The 18122-nt window shown below is 35.7% G+C and overlaps 1 protein-coding gene across 2 annotated transcripts; it reads left to right on the plus strand.

Moving 5' to 3' along the window:
- The first annotated feature begins 1170 nt into the window (after nt 1-1170).
- LOC129269263 (ras-related C3 botulinum toxin substrate 1-like) lies at nt 1171-17205 on the plus strand. 2 transcript variants are annotated; one of them, XM_064105536.1, is made up of 7 exons: nt 1171-1353; nt 7393-7464; nt 8212-8329; nt 8957-9019; nt 9362-9496; nt 10292-10466; nt 10646-17205. In XM_064105536.1, the coding sequence occupies exons 1-6, from the start codon at nt 1319-1321 to the stop codon at nt 10448-10450; spliced, it is 582 nt and encodes a 193-aa protein (XP_063961606.1). In that variant the 5' UTR covers nt 1171-1318; the 3' UTR covers nt 10451-10466; nt 10646-17205. The 2 variants fall into 2 exon arrangements, with proteins under 2 accessions (XP_063961606.1, XP_054762712.1); XM_054906737.2 differs by having other exon boundaries at nt 1172-1353; nt 10292-14296.
- Nucleotides 17206-18122: the final 917 nt, after the last annotated feature.

The raw sequence follows: 18122 nt of genomic DNA on the forward strand, positions 1-18122 counted from the left end.
TTACAAAGAACCTCGATTGGAAGGAAAGAGTGAAGAGAGGGGGGGATGGTAAATATATTCAAAGAAATAGATGCAATAAAGAGAAAGAGAGATTTGAATATTGGATATTGTGCTACAGTGGCACAAAGAGCCGAAATTTTCAGAAGCTGCTCTAGTGAGCAAAGATTGACCTTTTTAATTGAAAATCTAATTTTGTGATAGATTTTGGCATAATTTTCAGATAATAATCATATTTCACCTTTTTCCTTTCATTGTCTTCTTTTCTTTCTGAGATTTTTTTTTGTGGGGGTTCATGCCCCCTCCCCCCCCCCCCCCCCCCCTCGGATGCCAGTGTGTGCTACCCCAATCTCTCAGATTGGGTTTGAGTGAGATTAAGGGAGGGAGAGGAGATAGAAAGAAAAAGAAGGTGAGAGAGAAGGGAAGAACTTTTAGATAATGAGACATTAAAGGTTTAGGAGATCGATTTGGGTAAATAATTTATAAACAGAAAGATCGATGTCACACTTTCAAAAACCTCTCAATACAAGTAAAAAGGGCATTTAAAGTGGGGTGTGGTTTGTGGACTATTCATTTAATAGAAACGAGGAGAGATAGAGGAATATGGCAAAATAGTGACAAAAAGATAGATTAGTGAAGTAATGGCTAGTTTATCTTTTTCCTTCTAACAATCCCCCACCCCCCCCCCCCCCCCCACCCTATTAAATGGCCTCATCCCAATAATCTCAACAAACTGCATCCCGCAGTTCCCGGAAACTTCATTCAGTCGTCGACGCGGTGTGTATCAACAAAGGGACCAACTCTTATTGAGACCATATACTGTCACCAACTCCCGTAGTACATTTTGCGGGCTGAAATCGAAATCCACCATTCCGGACCTTTTAAATTCTCCTCCTTCCCCCCAACCCTTTTCTTTTCATTTTCATGATTATTTGGAAAGAAAAGAAAACAATAACATCTCAATTCTACCCTTTCCATAGATGCTTTAATATATTCACTGAATTTTGGGAAAATAGAGGTTGATTTGTGTTGTCAGAGTTAGAAATTATAGAAGAAAACTCCTAGAAGAACCCATCAAAATTATAGAAGGAGCCAACAGTAACTCCCGTACCACAGTACACTCGCTTGCTTACACCCGATATACGCTACTCTTTGACAGTTCACTCTTTATCTAGGCGATCTTGTGCTGTGTGATGTGATGTGTTTTCATGCCCGCGTCCGGTAATTTCTACCTCTGGAAAACATCTCTTTCTTGTTCTCCTTTTGTTTTTGGATTGAAGGGACTTGCATTCCTACTGTCTTCGAGATTGTATTTGAAAGAATGCAATCCATTAAATGTGTTGTTGTAGGCGATGGGTAAGTTAAAGGGTAATTTGTCAATGTTCACTGATGTTTGTTCTAATCTTATTCGTGTGACAATGCAATGGCAAAATATCATTTTTCACTCTGACTCAGTCAGAGGCTCACTCCCGAGTCCAGTCATGACTGTTTACAATGCAATGAATACGACACTCGACAGGCGCAGGCTACTGAAAGTCTGAATTACACAAGACTGATTGAATGCCAGTGCAGAGAATGCATTCTGAACACTGCCGAAGGCATTATTGCGTGCCACGTAATGATGTATTATTAATTATGATGTACAGAATTGGCCATTAATTTTGGGAACTGGTCACCGAATCAAATTTGTAGTTTCTTTCAATTAAGTTTCAGCACAAACCTCGCGTTGACGTTAGACTAGACAAACTCCAAGCCCCTCTTGGAAAAAGCGACCACCTCGCCATATCCTTTGAACTTTTTTTAGCACTAGGTAGTGAGCCCAAGAGAGGAAATAGACATGCATATTACAAAGGTTATTACGATGAAATGAGGAAAGATGCAGGGAAGAACGATATATTTTGTGATGTTTTTAATCGTGATCAAGTTGATGATAAATACACGTCATTTGTCAATGCTATGACAAATCTAACTGAAAGATATGTTCCACTTGTATCCACAAATTGCAAACCTAAACCACTATGGATGAATGCTTAAGTGAAGAGATCAATTAAAGATAAACATAAAGCATGGAATGCTTTTCAGAGGGACAGACGCAAGAAAAGAAATACGGTCAAATCCAGAGCTATATATACCACCATGAGAAACGAAGCAACAAAAAAGATTAACAGTGCTAAAAGGGACTTTAAAAAAAAACTTTCATCTGAAATCAAGCACAACTCAAAGAGTTTCTGGAGGTATATACACAGCAAGACAAAATCCAAGTTAGGAATACCTACTTTGATAAATGCTGAGGGATCTTATGCCAAAAGCAATGAAGAGAAATCAGAAGTTTTTTATAAGTTTTTCAGCTCGGTTTTCACTGTTGAAAATACTTTGGAAATTCCACAGTTCGAGAACAGATGCTTCGTGGATCCCTTAGTTGATATCCACATAGACAGTTCAGCTATAATTAAAATACTAAGACGTCTGGACCAAGACAAATCTCCAGGTCCTGATGGAATTCATATTAGGATCTTAAAGGAATTACAGGAGATGGTAGCCCCAGTATTAGATATTTTCATCACCTCAATGATTACAGGACAGATCCCTGACTTGTGGCGTTCTGCTAACGTGGTGCCCATTCACAAAAAGGGACCGAAAAATGTTCCAGAGAATTATCGACCTGTAAGTCTTACAAGTGTCGTTTGTAAGATTATGGAAACAATTGTTACGGATCAGATATTGGATCACTTAGAATCCAATAACCTACTAACGCCTCATCAACACGGGTTCAGGAAAGGAAGATCTTGTACTACCCAACTACTGGAAGTCACAAATGATTGGAGTACTGCCCTTGATGCAAAGGATATAGTCGATTGCATTTACCTGGACTACCGCAAAGCGTTTGATAGTGTTCCCCATACTAGACTCCTCACAAAAGTACAAGGATATGGAATTCAAGGAAAAGTGTGGACATGGATTAAAGCGTTTCTCTCTGATCGCAAACAAAGGGTGATAGTAGATGGAGCACTGTCCAAGGAATGTGAGGTGACCAGTGGAATTCCTCAAGGTAGTGTTATCGGCCCTGCCCTCTTTATTATCTTCATCAATGATCTTCCGGATGTGATTTCTAAGAACTCTGTAGTCAAATTATTTGCAGACGACACAAAACTGTATGCACCTTGCCGTGACGAAGATGATAACGTAAGCCTACAAGATGATTTGTTCAACCTTTCGTCGTGGGCAGGAGACTGGCAGTTAACTTTCAACAAGAAGAAATGCAAAGTAATGTCTATTGGAAGAAAAAATCCAGGTATGAGCTACCTACTAGTACCAGATGACACTTCTGAAATTCCAAAAGTGACAGAGGAAAATGACCTGGGAGTAACCTTTGATAACAATTTGCAATTTTCTAAACATGTGATCAAAGCTTGTGCCAAAGCAAACCGCCTCTTAGGACTTATCAAGAGAACCTTCTCAAATTTGGATGAAAGAGGTCTGGTTCAACTTTACAAGTCAATCATACGACCATCTTTAGAATACTGCAGTAGTGTATGGCACCCCTATCTCAAGAAAGACATCATAAAACTGGAAAAAATCCAACGAAGAGCAACCAAGCTAATTCCACATCTGAAGAACTTGAGCTACATGGAACGACTGAAGAAACTAAATCTACCAACGTTATCCTATAGGAGAAATAGAGCGGATATGATCCAAACGTTTAAGATTATTCAGGGCATAGATGATTTAGACTGTACAAATTTCTTCAAACTTGACACTCAATCTCGGACAAGAGGACATTCTAGAAAAATAATCAAGCTAAGAGCACATTCAACACTCAGGCAAAGGGATTTCTCGCAACGAGTAATCAACCTATGGAATGACCTACCTTCTGAGGTCGTAAACAGTAGCAGTATAAATTCATTCAAATCAAATCTCGAGAAGGCCTGGAAAACCAAGTATAATCGCTTCGACCCAGACACAGAATTTTCACAAATCGTCCAAACCCACACATGCATGTGAAATTGTTACGTTTATAACTGAGGACAAGTTCTAAGAAGATGCAGAGGGGCAAATAAGTCTTCTATACTTTATGCCCAACATCAAGGTAAATCAAGGTAAATCTACATCTAGTATGACTACGTCTACGGTACCGGTACTGTCGTCATTAAGCCCAGTTGTGAAGAAAAATCCTTGCTTCAAGTTCAACAATAAAAGATCTAGTAGATCTAGGCCTAACGTTAGACCCTCTAATAGTAATAACTTAGATTAATCATAATGCGAAATGGTTTGTTTACAAATAATGCGAAGCTGAGCAGCTACAGCTCTTCAGGCGCTACTGTAATTGAAATGAAGTTTTGCACCGACTGATCTGGCGATGCTAGGATACTAACGAATCTCACCTCATATTGTGATATTTTTTATATTCACTGAAAAGTGAAATTCAAAATCGTTCGTTTTTTACATGATGCCTAATTTGCTTGGCCTCGAAATGGATCATTTGCCGTAATTTTTGCAAATGCACGGGCAGATCTTTTGGTCGGTATAACTTCAGTCCATATCAAACTACGGCGATGGACAAGCGTCACAATGTCTGATGGGGTGATGGAGAATTTGAAGTAGACCCTCTATGACATAGCCTACAGTAATCTAGGCGGAGGCTGCAGTTATTGTCTTTGCTGTTATGCTGAACGCAAGTGATACGTCTGATCTGGCAAAGACTACGCATTGTACACTCCTGTCTGCCAATCATAATATTCATGTATTCATCTCGTCGTTTGACGTGTTGTGGTACCGGGATCCGTACCGGTACCTGTATTGCTGTCATGTGCCAACGACTTGAGATCATAAAAGCAAATATATTATTGTTACACAGAGGGATTGCCTGGTAGATTTCGCTTTTTCCACATCCCTCCTGTCAATAATGCTACGAATGGCAGATTCTTAAAGGTCACAGAATTTTCCACTAGGAATGCGGAGTTTATCAGCAGCATAATCCAAACTCTCGCAGAAGTTTCTCGCGTGTACTCATACTCGCCATTGTGGATGAAGAAAGTGATGTCATGTCACATGACTTGCATTACCTTCTTCTTTCCAACGTATTTCTGATTGGTCCGATTTATTTCTCATACATATGCATGATAATTTTTTGTACGAAAAACTGGCGTCATTTCAAAGTTAATAATAAAAAAAACAACATCCAAAGCAAGACGGGAATGTACAGGCAGTGGCTGCTAACGCAGCCACAATGCGTAATCTTCGCCAGATCAGACGTATCGCTTACGTTCAGCATAACAGCAAAGACAATAACTGCAGCCTCCGCCTAGATTATAGGCTATCTGTGACATCGAGATCGAAGCCAAAATACAGCTGTTCCCAATGCCTTAGATAAAGTGGCTGAAATTCAGGTCAAGGATCAGTCCCACTGCACTTACGGATGCAGAGAGGATGTAAAGCGGAAAAGAATCTTGCCATCAATTGGAAAACGTTATGTATCCGTTGTGTACTCTTTGCATACGCTTTATCCATCGAGCATCCATCCACTGTGATTCCATTGATAACCCATTTTGTCCATTGTCTGGAGTGGATGAAGAGGGATAGAGCCACTCCGAAATTTTGTTGTCCGCTGTATCCGTTAAGAATGCGTTTTGTGTCCGTCGGCCAGTGGGACCAGGCTTTTAGATAGATCACATTTGACAAAAAATTGTGACAAAATTTTAGTTGAAATTAGTTTCCTAGAATCCTAGCACCGCTAGATCGTCTGGTGCGAAATTGCATTAGCCCCACTCTTCACACAACCGTGGTTCCCTCACCTTGAACCTTGAAGAGTAATCCCTTTCAGCAGCTTCAAAGCTATCCCGGGATGAAAATATTCTGTGTATCAGTGCGAGGTGCTATGGTGAAGAAATTTGAAATTTCACTTCATACATTAAAAGTGAGTGTGCACCATGCAAGTAAAAACTGCCTTTTGGTTTACAGCATAAGAGACCCAACAGGAGGCTGCATCGCGCGGATGAATGGCAGTGCAGCCTCTCTAAATACAGCTGGGTTTGTTCCTATTACAGCAGGTCCTGGTAGGGGATTCCAAATTTTGACAATACGTGAGAAGAAAGAGAACTTGTATGCATCAGTGGTTGCTCCATGCTAGAGTTAGACTCGCTGCTTCCTATTTCAATATGGAATCCAGCAATGACATCTCTGGAGAATTCTCCATAGAATTGTACATGCTGGTTCGATTTCCAGTGGTAAATAAACTTAATAAAGACATATTAGTAGATTTTCATCAGAATCATCAGTCATCACTGACAAAATAAATCTCACTAGTAAACTGTCTTTATTTACTCTTTAAAATGGGAACCAGCATGCCCATTTCCATGGAGAATTTTCCATGCTGGTTCCCATATCAACAAGTAGAGAAAAGAAGGCAACAAAATTGATATTTCTAATCTAAGCTCTGTGAAAGAGATCTGAAAGCCACGCCAACATTGGTGAAGCAGTGATTAAAAGGAAAAAGCGAAGACCAAGACCAGGAGAACTGTCCCTTTGTATGAACAGATATATCATGGTTGTGGCCAAGACATCTGTTTGTTCTTATTAAGATGCAAATGTATAATCATTAGGTGATGGATCTTGTTCAATCAAAGAAAGAATCGTGTTGAATGTCCATCTCTAATAGGTCCATGATCAAGGGAAGGCTCACATTGATTGTCCATCTCATTTTTCGGTCCATGGTCTATGACAAAAGTTTTGTGTGATTGAGCAGCTCATAAATTGATAGTTCCACTTAAATCAGAGCTTAAAGGAGAATGAAACCCTTGAAACCAGCTGAATCCATATCAAAGAGAAAAATCAAAGAAACATATTGTTGAAAGTTTGAGGAAGATTGAATGAATAATACGAAAGTTATGAGCATTTGAATATTGAGATCACTAATGCCATGTAGATCCTCCCATTGGCAATGCGACCAAGATCTGTGATGTCACACACGTACAACTCCCTCATTACTTTAGTACTTATTTCACTTATATTCTCACTTTTATAGAGTATTACAAGGTGAATTGTTCTCTTTATGAGAGGACAAGTACAGAGGTTTCACAACATTATATCATTGATGAATCGTTTGTCATATGATTAGAATGAGCAAAAAGAGATGTTTTGGGGTATATTTTCAGTGTCCAAAAGGGGAGAGTTGTTCATCTGTGACATCTGTGACATTGGTCGCATTGCCAATAGGAGGATCTCCATAGCATTAGTGATCTCGACATTCAAATGCTCATAACTCTTCTATTGCTAGTCCTATTTAACTCAAACTTTTGTTGATCTTATTCTTTGATTTTTCTGCTTTCACAAAAGCTAACTTGCTCCAAGAGTTTCATTCTCCTTTAATAGTTTGTTTAATATCAATCTTCTTTGCAGAGCTGTTGGTAAGACATGTCTTCTCATCAGTTACACCACAAATGCTTTCCCTGGAGAATACATTCCCACCGTGTAAGTATGAATGAATTACAATAGAATACATTCACACTGTGTTAGTATGAACACATTACAATAGAATATATTAATTCCTTCTGTGTTAGTATGAATACATTGAAATAGAATACATTCCACTGTGTAAAATATGAATACAATATGATAGAATACATTTCCTCTGTGTTAGTATGAACACATAACAATAGAATATATTAATTCCTACTGGATTGTATGAATACATTACAATAGAATACATTTCCACTGTGTAAAATATGAATGCATCACAACAGAATACATTTCCATTGTGTAGGATAGCAGAATTCATTCCACTGTGGAAGTATGATAACATCACCATAGAATACTCTCCCACTGTAGAATGACATTGTAACTGGATAAAGAAACAATATTCGCTCAATGATAATCTGTTATTGTGTAAAAATCTGTCTTGAAATGGTATGACATCCAAGACATCCAAATTGGCCGAATCCTACTCACCAAGGTCTCAGGAAAGGGTAAACAAAAAAAATGTAATCCCAGTTTCCATTATTATTTCCACCCCATTTCAACATTTAGCTGAAAAACTTTACAATTATTCATGATCACCACGATTTCTGTATCTTGGGTTGTCAAAAAAACTAAACCTTTGTGATATAAGGCCCAGACAGACAAACTAACTTCTGCCGTCCAGAAGGTAATTTTTCCCACCCTGCAAACATGTAAAATGAAAATATTCAGGAAATTCATTCTACGTTTTGTTTTCTGCAGCTTTGACAATTACTCTGCTAACGTAATGGTAGATGGTAAGCCTGTCAACTTAGGATTATGGGATACTGCTGGACAGGAAGACTATGATAGGTTACGACCTTTGTCATACCCCCAAACAGTAAGTAATCTTGTCTTTATCTCCTCTTTTGTCTCATGTTCTGTAGAAATTCATATTTTCTCACGCTTAACTTTTAACATAATATATTTATACCTGAATTTTCATAGTAAGATTTGTTGGTGTCTTAAAACTTGTAAAAGATGTGAAGTATATTTTGGTTCATTAATTTCAAGAAAAACCATCTAAAGGCAATGCATACAGTAATTTGCCACCAAAATGTGAACCAAAGAGTTGCTGTGGGAGTGTGGGTGTCAATAGGAGGTTTTCGCAACCACTGTCTTACACTACACAGACGCTTTCTGGAACGTAGAGAATCAAGCAGTCTTTGTCGAAAATCGGTGAATCAAAACAGCAATGTTGTCCATGACTCTGGACAAACGACATGGTTGCATTTTTTCGTCAGCTCCAAAACTTACGGTGATCAGTGTTCCCGGTTCATCAATTTTCGACAAAAGACTTCTCGGGTGTTCATATTGATTTGACAGGCATTTTCAATATATTTACTATGTTGTAGAATTCATCCTTGTTGCAATTACAAAAACTCGCTAATGTGAAATGTACACATAATTTATCATGGACAAAAGTACAAAGATGAAATGTTTTCTGATTTTTTTTTTGTTATTTCAGGATGTATTTTTGATCTGTTTTTCTGTGGTGAGTCCAGTATCATATGAGAACGTCAGAGCAAAGGTAAGATCTGAAGATTTAAAATGGAATAGCATTCTTATTATATTCTTATAATTTATGATAAGAACTGCAGCTGAAATTATAAAATATAATGCATTTTGATAGTTAAATATATGTAGATTAATCAAATGGAAATTTGCTATGAGACTTTTCAAGTACTTGCAAGTAGGTTTCATATGAAACTGCCATAGTTCTTTCTTAACCATGTTATCTTTTCAAGGACACTTTTGAGTCTTTCTGTATAGTAATGTATCATATAATTTGAATGAATTATTATGCCGTTGTGACTTTATGAGGTAGAATTAATTAATATCTTCTTATAATCAATATTTTTTCTCCTTTCAGTGGGCCCCAGAAGTGAGACACCATTGTCCAAACACTCCTATCATCCTAGTAGGAACTAAATTAGATCTGAGAGATGATCCAGATACCGTCAATAAACTCAAAGATAGAAATCAGTATCCAATCAGATATCAACAGGTAATAATCTTCTGAGCCCCGTTACATAAAAGTTACCGTTATGGCAACTTGCATGGAACCCTTTATTTTGATTGGCTGTTGAGCATCGTTACCATGGTAGTTACCATAGTAGTAACTTTTATGCAACAGGACCCCAGAAAACAAAGCTCAGCACAAATGTTCCCTAAGTTTACTATTTAGGATCTAAAATAGATATATGAAGTCATTTTGATTATAGCTGACAAAGCAGATATATGCCCAAAGCACCAGCTCTCCCTCTCATGGACAATGCCAAACTTTGGTGGAACCTTACCTCAAACCCAAGTTTAACCTTCAACTTAGTCATTTTATTCTGAACCCCCTATTAAAACTATAACAATAACTCCATGTCTTCACAAAATTAAGACAGGAGCATACTTTAGGGTTGGTGATTTTCACTTACTGTTGTTGATATAAGCCAATTAAATACTTGGATCTAACTGGTTCAGAGAAAATTTGTCAGTGAAAATCCCTATTTGTTTTATGAAACACATACTACATGGCTCACTTTTCAAAGGTCATCACTCACAAATTTGTAATGAATAATAAATGCCTGGAATTTCTAACATTTTTACATTTATCCAATCAGAGTGCAAGTTGCAGGGGCTTACAATAATGGCTTGTATAACTGGCAATTGTGGACAAGCTTTGTGAATCAAATTTTTAAGAATTATGCACAAGATAAAAAAATATTTTATACTGTTAATCAGTTGATTCCATGTAAAATGTTTATATTTCATTAAGTTTTCCTATGTTTTTTGTGTGTTTGTTTTGTAGGGAATACAGATGCACAAGGAAATAAACGCTGTAAAATACCTAGAATGTTCAGCATTGACGCAAAAAGGACTCAAGATGGTCTTTGAGGAAGCCATCAGAGTCTTTCTCTATCCTCCAAAAGCTCCCAAGAAGCGTAGACATCAATGTGCAGTTTTATGAGTTTGTATGCATCAGGGCCACATCTCATAAAGAGCTGCAATTGATTAGAATTAATCTTAACTACGGAAAGCCAGTGATGTGATGATTTATTCTTCAGAAGGCACAAGACCTGTTTCTGTGAAAAAAGCAGCAAGCTTATTGGTCAAACCGACATGTGCATGAACGTTCTTCATCTCTTAATGTGACTATACCTAGTCACTTATGTTTCTTTATGGTGAATTATGGCATTGTTGGCTTTCCATGGTTATGATCTAATTGAATCAATCGCAACCCTTTTCAAGACGGGGGCTACATGTAGATACACTCAGTACATGAATCTAGGTATGAGGAAAAACAACTTGATTGTATATGTATCTGGTTTCCTCTTATAAATACACCAACTCATTATGACACTGTATAGAAAGTTATGTACTATTATGTTAGTGTACTGTGCAGGTATTGCATAAATTGGAAGGATGGAGTTCTTTCTATAAACAAAAAATCAACAAGACACTGTATGATTGAAAATGTGGTATTTGCATTACAACCCAAAACAAGTTGATAGTAAAACAAATAGCAATGTGTCTTTGCATTTAGATGCTTTTTAGTTAGATGCATGCTTGTTTAATTTGTTTTGGTTTATGTTTTTTGTCGGTTTTTGTTCTGTAAACTGGTTTGATTTTTAATCATTTTATAACTTATGCTGTATTTATTATTTTTATACTCCAATACTATACTTGTTCTAATATAAGTATTACTTATACTTGTACTCCTTTATTTGATTTTTATTTTGACAAAGCATTATTGCTTCAAAACAAAAATTTGAACCAAAACCTGAAGTAGAGGTAGGATTCTAAAGTCCATACATTTGTTTTTAAACTGCATGTGTGTGTAATTGTGTATAATCGTATGAACATTTTGATCAACAATCTTGCCCTGATGTAATGGAAGAGAAAATAATTGCAATATTGGCCAGCTTTTTAAATTATTTCAGCTAAGCTTGGTGTGTAAGGTTGTTCATACTTTTTTTGCTGTCATCTTTTTAAGAAGTGGTAATAAACAGAGTTTCATTGTTCTTAGACAAAAGATTATATAGTGCATAATTGTTTGCATGGCTGTTAAAAACAGTGGTATGACACAGGTCATGTGATTGGTCATGTGACTGAACATCATATCAAGTTTTTAACCATGAAACCTCAATGAGATAGGTTTGTTTGTGACTGTATGTTTCTGAGAGAAGGTTGTAGTAGGGTTAGGGTGATTTAGAATATATAGTACAGGGTATAAATTAGTTATTCGATTCCAGGGCGAATGTGTTTCGGTGATGAAGTATGAGGGCACCTGCCACAAGCACCACCTTTTTGGCTTTTTTTTTTTAAAGTGGATGGTACTAAAGAAATTGAAGTTTATCTGATAAACCACCAAAAATGTCATTGGTGTCAAAACTGTCTACAGAAAATAGGTGATGTCATTTCGAAGTCTGTTGATATCACAGAATTCAGTACTCTGTGGGTCTCAGGTGCATGTGTGCCTGGATGCTGTGTTATATCAATAGGTAACCATTTGGGCCATCATGAATGTGACGTATATGAAGAACTGGTTAAATGCAAAGTAGAAATGCCACAAAGATTGTTCCAGGAAAAAGAATTTAAGACATGGCATGTTATTAGTATCATATACATGTTGTGTATTATTGTTATTATTATTATTATTATTGTTTACCTGTGTGAAATCTATGGCATGAATCGTTGAATGCATCAAGGCTTTCTATGCTGCTAGGTCTATTCCTAATCGTCTACTAGACTACATGCTTTAGTGATCAATCATTCCTAGATAGTTTTCAATTACCAAAAATCAGATTGTGAAGTAGCTGTGCATTGTTTGGCTACTCAAGGTTTCACCACCATTTTAAGCCAATGCGAGCACATCTTGGTTAATTGAGGCCATTGGACTATACAAAACGTGATTGGATAAAAAGGGTAAATTTATTGCCAAATGATGTATTTTATCTTGTATTTTCTTCATTTTTTCGTTCAGTATTTATTATACATTATTTATTATCCTGTTGGTGTATTCATTGAAATTGTATTCCTCTTAGTGACTAAGCTACTTTGTATTTAATGATTTGTGATAAACGTATTGTATATCTCTTTATCATCGATGATTTCATTTGTAACATTTTGTTTTCAATTACTTTTCATCCCATGAAAAAAAATACTAGTAATTTGATCATGAATTGGCAATGATTTTAATCAATTTAAAGTCAACTCAAACTTTGATTCATTAATTCCTTTCTGAACATACAGACCTTAACCAATCCTTCTCCAACAAAGATAATTGGTTCTATAAAATGGTCCTTTTACTTGTTTTAGAGATTTTTTTCCTTCTCATTCTTTTTCTGCTTTAATATTCTTACTCTTTCTCTTACTGACTAAAATCACCTTTGTTCATCTTCCTTTATTTCTATTCTATTTTCATAAGGTCAGATTATAGGTCAGCATTTTATTTGATCTTTGTCTTTATTTGTGTGTTTCCTAATACATGTACATGCATTACCATCGTTCATTGTCATCAGAGATCTACTTTTCATTCTGGGTCAACATCTTTTTCCTACAGAAACTCTACCACATATAAAATATTTAACCGAGCAAATGAATCACAAACACAGAAAAGAAAAGAGTCTGTAGAACTAAAAGAATCGAAGGAAAACCACTTAATGAGGTTTGACATTACTTTGGAAGAGGAGCATTTTGATTATTGCATGGTGTTGCATACACTGTCGTCAATGAAACTCGCAGGATTCACTGAAGGAGTGATGTCATAGTAAGGGCGGAACTTGAATACATGTATTATGAAATGCACAAATTGCAAGCAACAAGTATCACTTTTGGAATGGAAGTCTTGATAGATCAAAATGAATGTGCCAAACGATGGGGATACCAGAGCTGCCAAGCAGTATTGATTTTCTGTATTTAGTACTAAAAAATAAGAATAATACTGACGGTTTCATGCAAAATGCTGATTTCTAGAGTTAAGTTTTATGGGTTGTCCTATGGTATTTCTTTGAAAATACTGATTTCCTCACCAAAATACTGATTTTCAGCTTTTAAAATTCTGAAATGTTCTTTTGCAGATTGGCAGCTCTGGGATACATGGATTTGTATAGGAATGGAATGCAAAGTCTCTTAATTGAAGAGATAAACAAATTATTGATGGGATAGAGTATTTGGAAACTATTTTTAAAATCCTTGCCTTCATTCAATGCACAGGTATGTTTATTGCGCCAGTCTCAATAGTGCCATAATTTGTAAACCTTTCTATCTTGCAAAGTTTTCCCGTATTTATAAAGAAAAAAAAAGTACTGTCTTGAATGTGTACATAGATCATGTATATAGTTGTATAGATCTGTGAAAGTACTGAGAGGAAACAGACCATCCTGTATGAATTATTTCTCATATGAAAGCTTTTCATTCAACAGTGTGTTTCAATCTCTGTTCTGATATAAATCTTGTATAATGCTTGATATCTTATATGATTTTGATGTTCCTACGTATATTATTCTTGAATGTCATTTTGCCAATCTTTGCTAGCATCAATTAGATAGGTTTAACAAAATGACTGAATATGATACACTTGTAGTTGTCTGATATCAACCTTGTAGTAATAGCTAGAGCACAAATATTGGGGCAGGGAGTAATCATTGACTTTATTTTTTTATTTTAGGATTCACCCTAATGTCCCTTGTATGTTAGAGACTATTGAATGTTCTACTTGTGAATGTTGTACATCAAGATACTATTTTGTTGTCATGGCTTTCTGAATGATTTTTATCTCGTAGAAATGAACACCCAAGTTTAAAGTAAGGAACTGAATCGTTTCCAACTGGTTACTTTTATTCATTGTCGGCTTTTTACTTGAGAGGCTTTTTTTTTTCAGAAATAAAATCATGGTGTACACGGTTAAATAATTATGTTACATATCTATGATAAAGATGGTGAAGACTTTAAAAATCAAATTACTATCACTGTCCTGTGATTTATGCAGAAATAAATGTCAGTTTTCATGGAGATTGATAGCATAGTAGATTTCCATGTGGTATGCAGGTTGGGGGGTAACCTTTTTCCCCTCCAAAGCAAATTTCTTTTTGATGAAAGTTGTGTTTTACACCTCTTTTTTATGATGAAAGAAATTTGTTTAAAGTCAAGTTGTTGCATTCCTGAATATCCTGAAACATTTGAAAGGGGAGTCCACCCTGGATTCATTCTGGTTTAAATAAAATCAGAAAAATAAAGGCAAATCTTGTTGAAGGTTTTGTAAAATCCATCAAAGAATTACTGGTTCATATATTTTTTTTCAAGTTTTAATCATAGAATGTTGTGGAATCACTTGTGGGCATCTGTCCCATTAGCCATGTACATTTAATGTCAATTCTATACAGTTTTTTTTAGACAAATTGAAATGTTTTATGTGTGCATTCAATGTGTAATCAAACACTTGTTTCTGTCCTAGTCATCATGACATGAAAGTGCTGCTCACACATGATTCGACATAATCGAACTACAAACTCATTATTTGATTTTGATGTACTAAGTATTTGCCCAACCTTATGCTATTATCAGTTACTGATTGACCTTTATAGGGTGGACTTCTACTTATAATGTTCTTTTGTGAGTTTGGGGTGTTGTGTATATTCTAAACACGTAAAGTGAAACTTCTCAACTTCATATAGCAGTACTGTGTAGATGCCTAGATTATTATCTCCTTGATATAGAATATACATGTGCATTGTCATAGTATAAAGGTACATTGCATCCAGTCCGGGTAACTGTCCCAAAATGTATCAAATCACTTGCAGAACGGTTGCATAATAACTTACGAACCAGGGGTCGGTTTCATAAAGCTGTTCGTAAGTTAAGAGCGACTTTAAGAACGACTGGTGATCCATTCTTATGGTAAACGGTATATTCATTGGCGATGGTTAAGCGCGTAAAAAGGATCACCAGCCGTTCTTTAAGTCGCTCTTAACTTACGAACAGCTTTATGAAACGGGCCCCTGACATGGTGAATGATCGGTGTGAACGGTGTCATTGGAATAGCATAAATAAATAATTTATTCCCTCTTTCATTCCTGAACCGTACCTCTTGACTTGGGACTAGATTGCTTTTATCATTTATATTCCACAACTTTTTTAAAAATTTTCAATGGAATTGCAAACTTTGTTCTTCTGTTATTTTCTGTTTTCCCTTTCACAAGAAGAAAAACTAGATGCTGCTTTTATAAAAACCTTTTTTAACCCCTTGTATTCATTGTTAGATAGGGATGAGTATCTAAATTATTTATAAATCTACCTATGTGTTATGGTGTACTGTATACACCATATATTTCATCTGAAGACATATTTTTACCCAACTTTTTCTAAATTGATCTCAATTCTTTGTATAGATAAATTAAGAATTGAATTCACTGCCGCTATTTAGTTGCAAAAATTGATGAGGTTCCACCTAAAGGAAATATTTCACCCTCTTTGTCTACCCCCTCCCCTACCAATAAAAAACCCCAACGATTAATTGAAAAAGGTTATTGAAAAGTTTTATTTGTTTGGAAATTCCTCATTTGCAATTGTATTTGTTATACTTCTGAACCAAAAATTTCTTTCATTGGGATGTCATGTACTCACTATTGTAACTTGGAAAAATATGCATGTCTGGCTGACAAGTTGTGCAATTAGAATTATTGGCCTTCTTATCATTTGTAAAAAAAATAATAAAATACTGTAATTCCATTTATTATTCATTTAGCAAATATATTCAATACTAATCATAAATTTCCAAGAATTGCTAAAATGGATCACAAAAGTGAAAAGGGGGTAATTTAATGGCCTAGGATTATTTCACGTTTGTGTAAATGTTCATCTTATATTGCCCTTACATTTGATTTTTTTTCTTCATTTTTTATAGTACCGTACCAATTCTGAATATCAATATTCATTTAACAGTACCTATCCATTATCCATCAATGTAAAGACTGGATATTGTTTTGTGATCAGTACAAATTTTGAAATAATAATATTCATATAATTACCATTGCTATGCATTCAGTAATAAGACTATGAATATTCATTTTTAAACAATATTTATCATGAATAGTAATGTGCCTACTCATGTCACAATACAAATATTTCATTTGCATTTTTATCTCTACGAATATGCATATTTTAAAGAGAACTGACATTCTTCGTTATCTTTATATTTTCAAAACAAAACCTCCCTATGAATATTCATTGTTGAACAGTAGATTTTACAGTTATTATTCTAAGTCTACTCTTATGTACTTCCAACAATATTTCTTATTTAATAGACATATGTTTGTAAGTACTTGTTATGTCTATTACTGCCTACACATTTCAAATATGTGTTTTATTTATTTCGGTGGGTGATGGGATTAATTTAATCAAAGTTATCTGGGGTTTAAATTCTTATAAAGTGCAATGGAATTGATTAGCAAATGTATTCTTCGTTTCAAATCAGGAGTTTTTTTTTTATCTTAATAGATTTGATTTTAGCCCTGTGATATGACATACATAAGTGTATTACAAAGATGATTGATTGTATGTGAAGTAATATTATTCAATGCATCTCTTTCTAAACTTCTAAGGCACAGTGAAACTCGACCCTTTTTTTACTTTAAAAATGTTCCCGATAATATGTTTACCATATTTTGTATGATCATTGGGCCAATGATAAATAAAAAATCTTCCATGTCTCTCACAAATGAAGTTCATTTGCATGGTGTATTTCTCCACATTCTGTGTCTGTATTGGCTTTGAAGTGTTCAGAGGGTAAAGTGTACAGTGGTGTTAAAAAGTTAGTGCACCCCACCAGAAAATGTACTCCTTTATGCTGAGTGTTCAATGGGCAATCCTTTTGATTATTTTATATATTCAACATATTTGCAATTCATTTTGTTTATTTCAATTGATGCCATCTATTTGTTATATATATAATATGTATTGTGTTTTTAATAATCATAAAATAAATAAACAAACTAACTAACAAACAATGGATACAGGAGCACTACAATGTTTAGCAAGCCCAGAGAAACAAACCTTATTGAATTTAATATTTTATCACCTGACTTCACAATTACAAATATGTCTTATACAAGGCAGAACTTGAGCACTTGAAATATATTCATTTTCTGGTGGGGTTCACTAAACTTTTTAGCACCACTGGATCTGGATGTATACGATGCAGGGCCCTTCTGGGCATAAACGCATCGGGTACTTGACCTGGATTTTTGCCGGGACCGGCAGGTGCAATACACCGGGTGAACACCCTACTCTTTGACGAATAGTGTATTGGTTTTAACGTGCATAGGTTGTACCTCTCCTATACACGGGACCAACATTTGCGTCCTTTCCGATGGACGGAGTGTTTTCCAACTGTATTCACACCTGCACTGAATACAGTGGTGAGGCACGCTAACACACAACGCTATAGCATCAGACTTTTTTTGTTAGACGCGTTTCGGCATGAGCGGGACTCGAACCCCTCACGTTGAGATCTACGATCTTATCCGAAACATGCGCTCTAACCGACTGAGCTACGCTGCCTCCCTACTGTATGTACATGTAATACATTGAAGGTCATGGCAGGAGATGGATATAGTGATCATTGCAATTAATAATTTCAT

Source organism: Lytechinus pictus, chromosome 10 (assembly GCF_037042905.1).
Source record: "Lytechinus pictus isolate F3 Inbred chromosome 10, Lp3.0, whole genome shotgun sequence".
Taxonomy (NCBI): Eukaryota; Metazoa; Echinodermata; class Echinoidea; order Temnopleuroida; family Toxopneustidae; genus Lytechinus; species Lytechinus pictus.

Bases quoted from the DNA above. Each gene is read 5' to 3' on its own strand.
- LOC129269263 (XM_064105536.1), top strand. From the start codon at position 1,319: ATGCAATCCATTAAATGTGTTGTTGTAGGCGATGG. The intron at 1,354-7,392 runs GTAAGTTAAAGG...TCTTCTTTGCAG, and splicing joins TGTGTTGTTGTAGGCGATGG to AGCTGTTGGTAAGACATGTC. The intron at 8,330-8,956 runs GTAAGTAATCTT...TTGTTATTTCAG, and splicing joins CTTTGTCATACCCCCAAACA to GATGTATTTTTGATCTGTTT.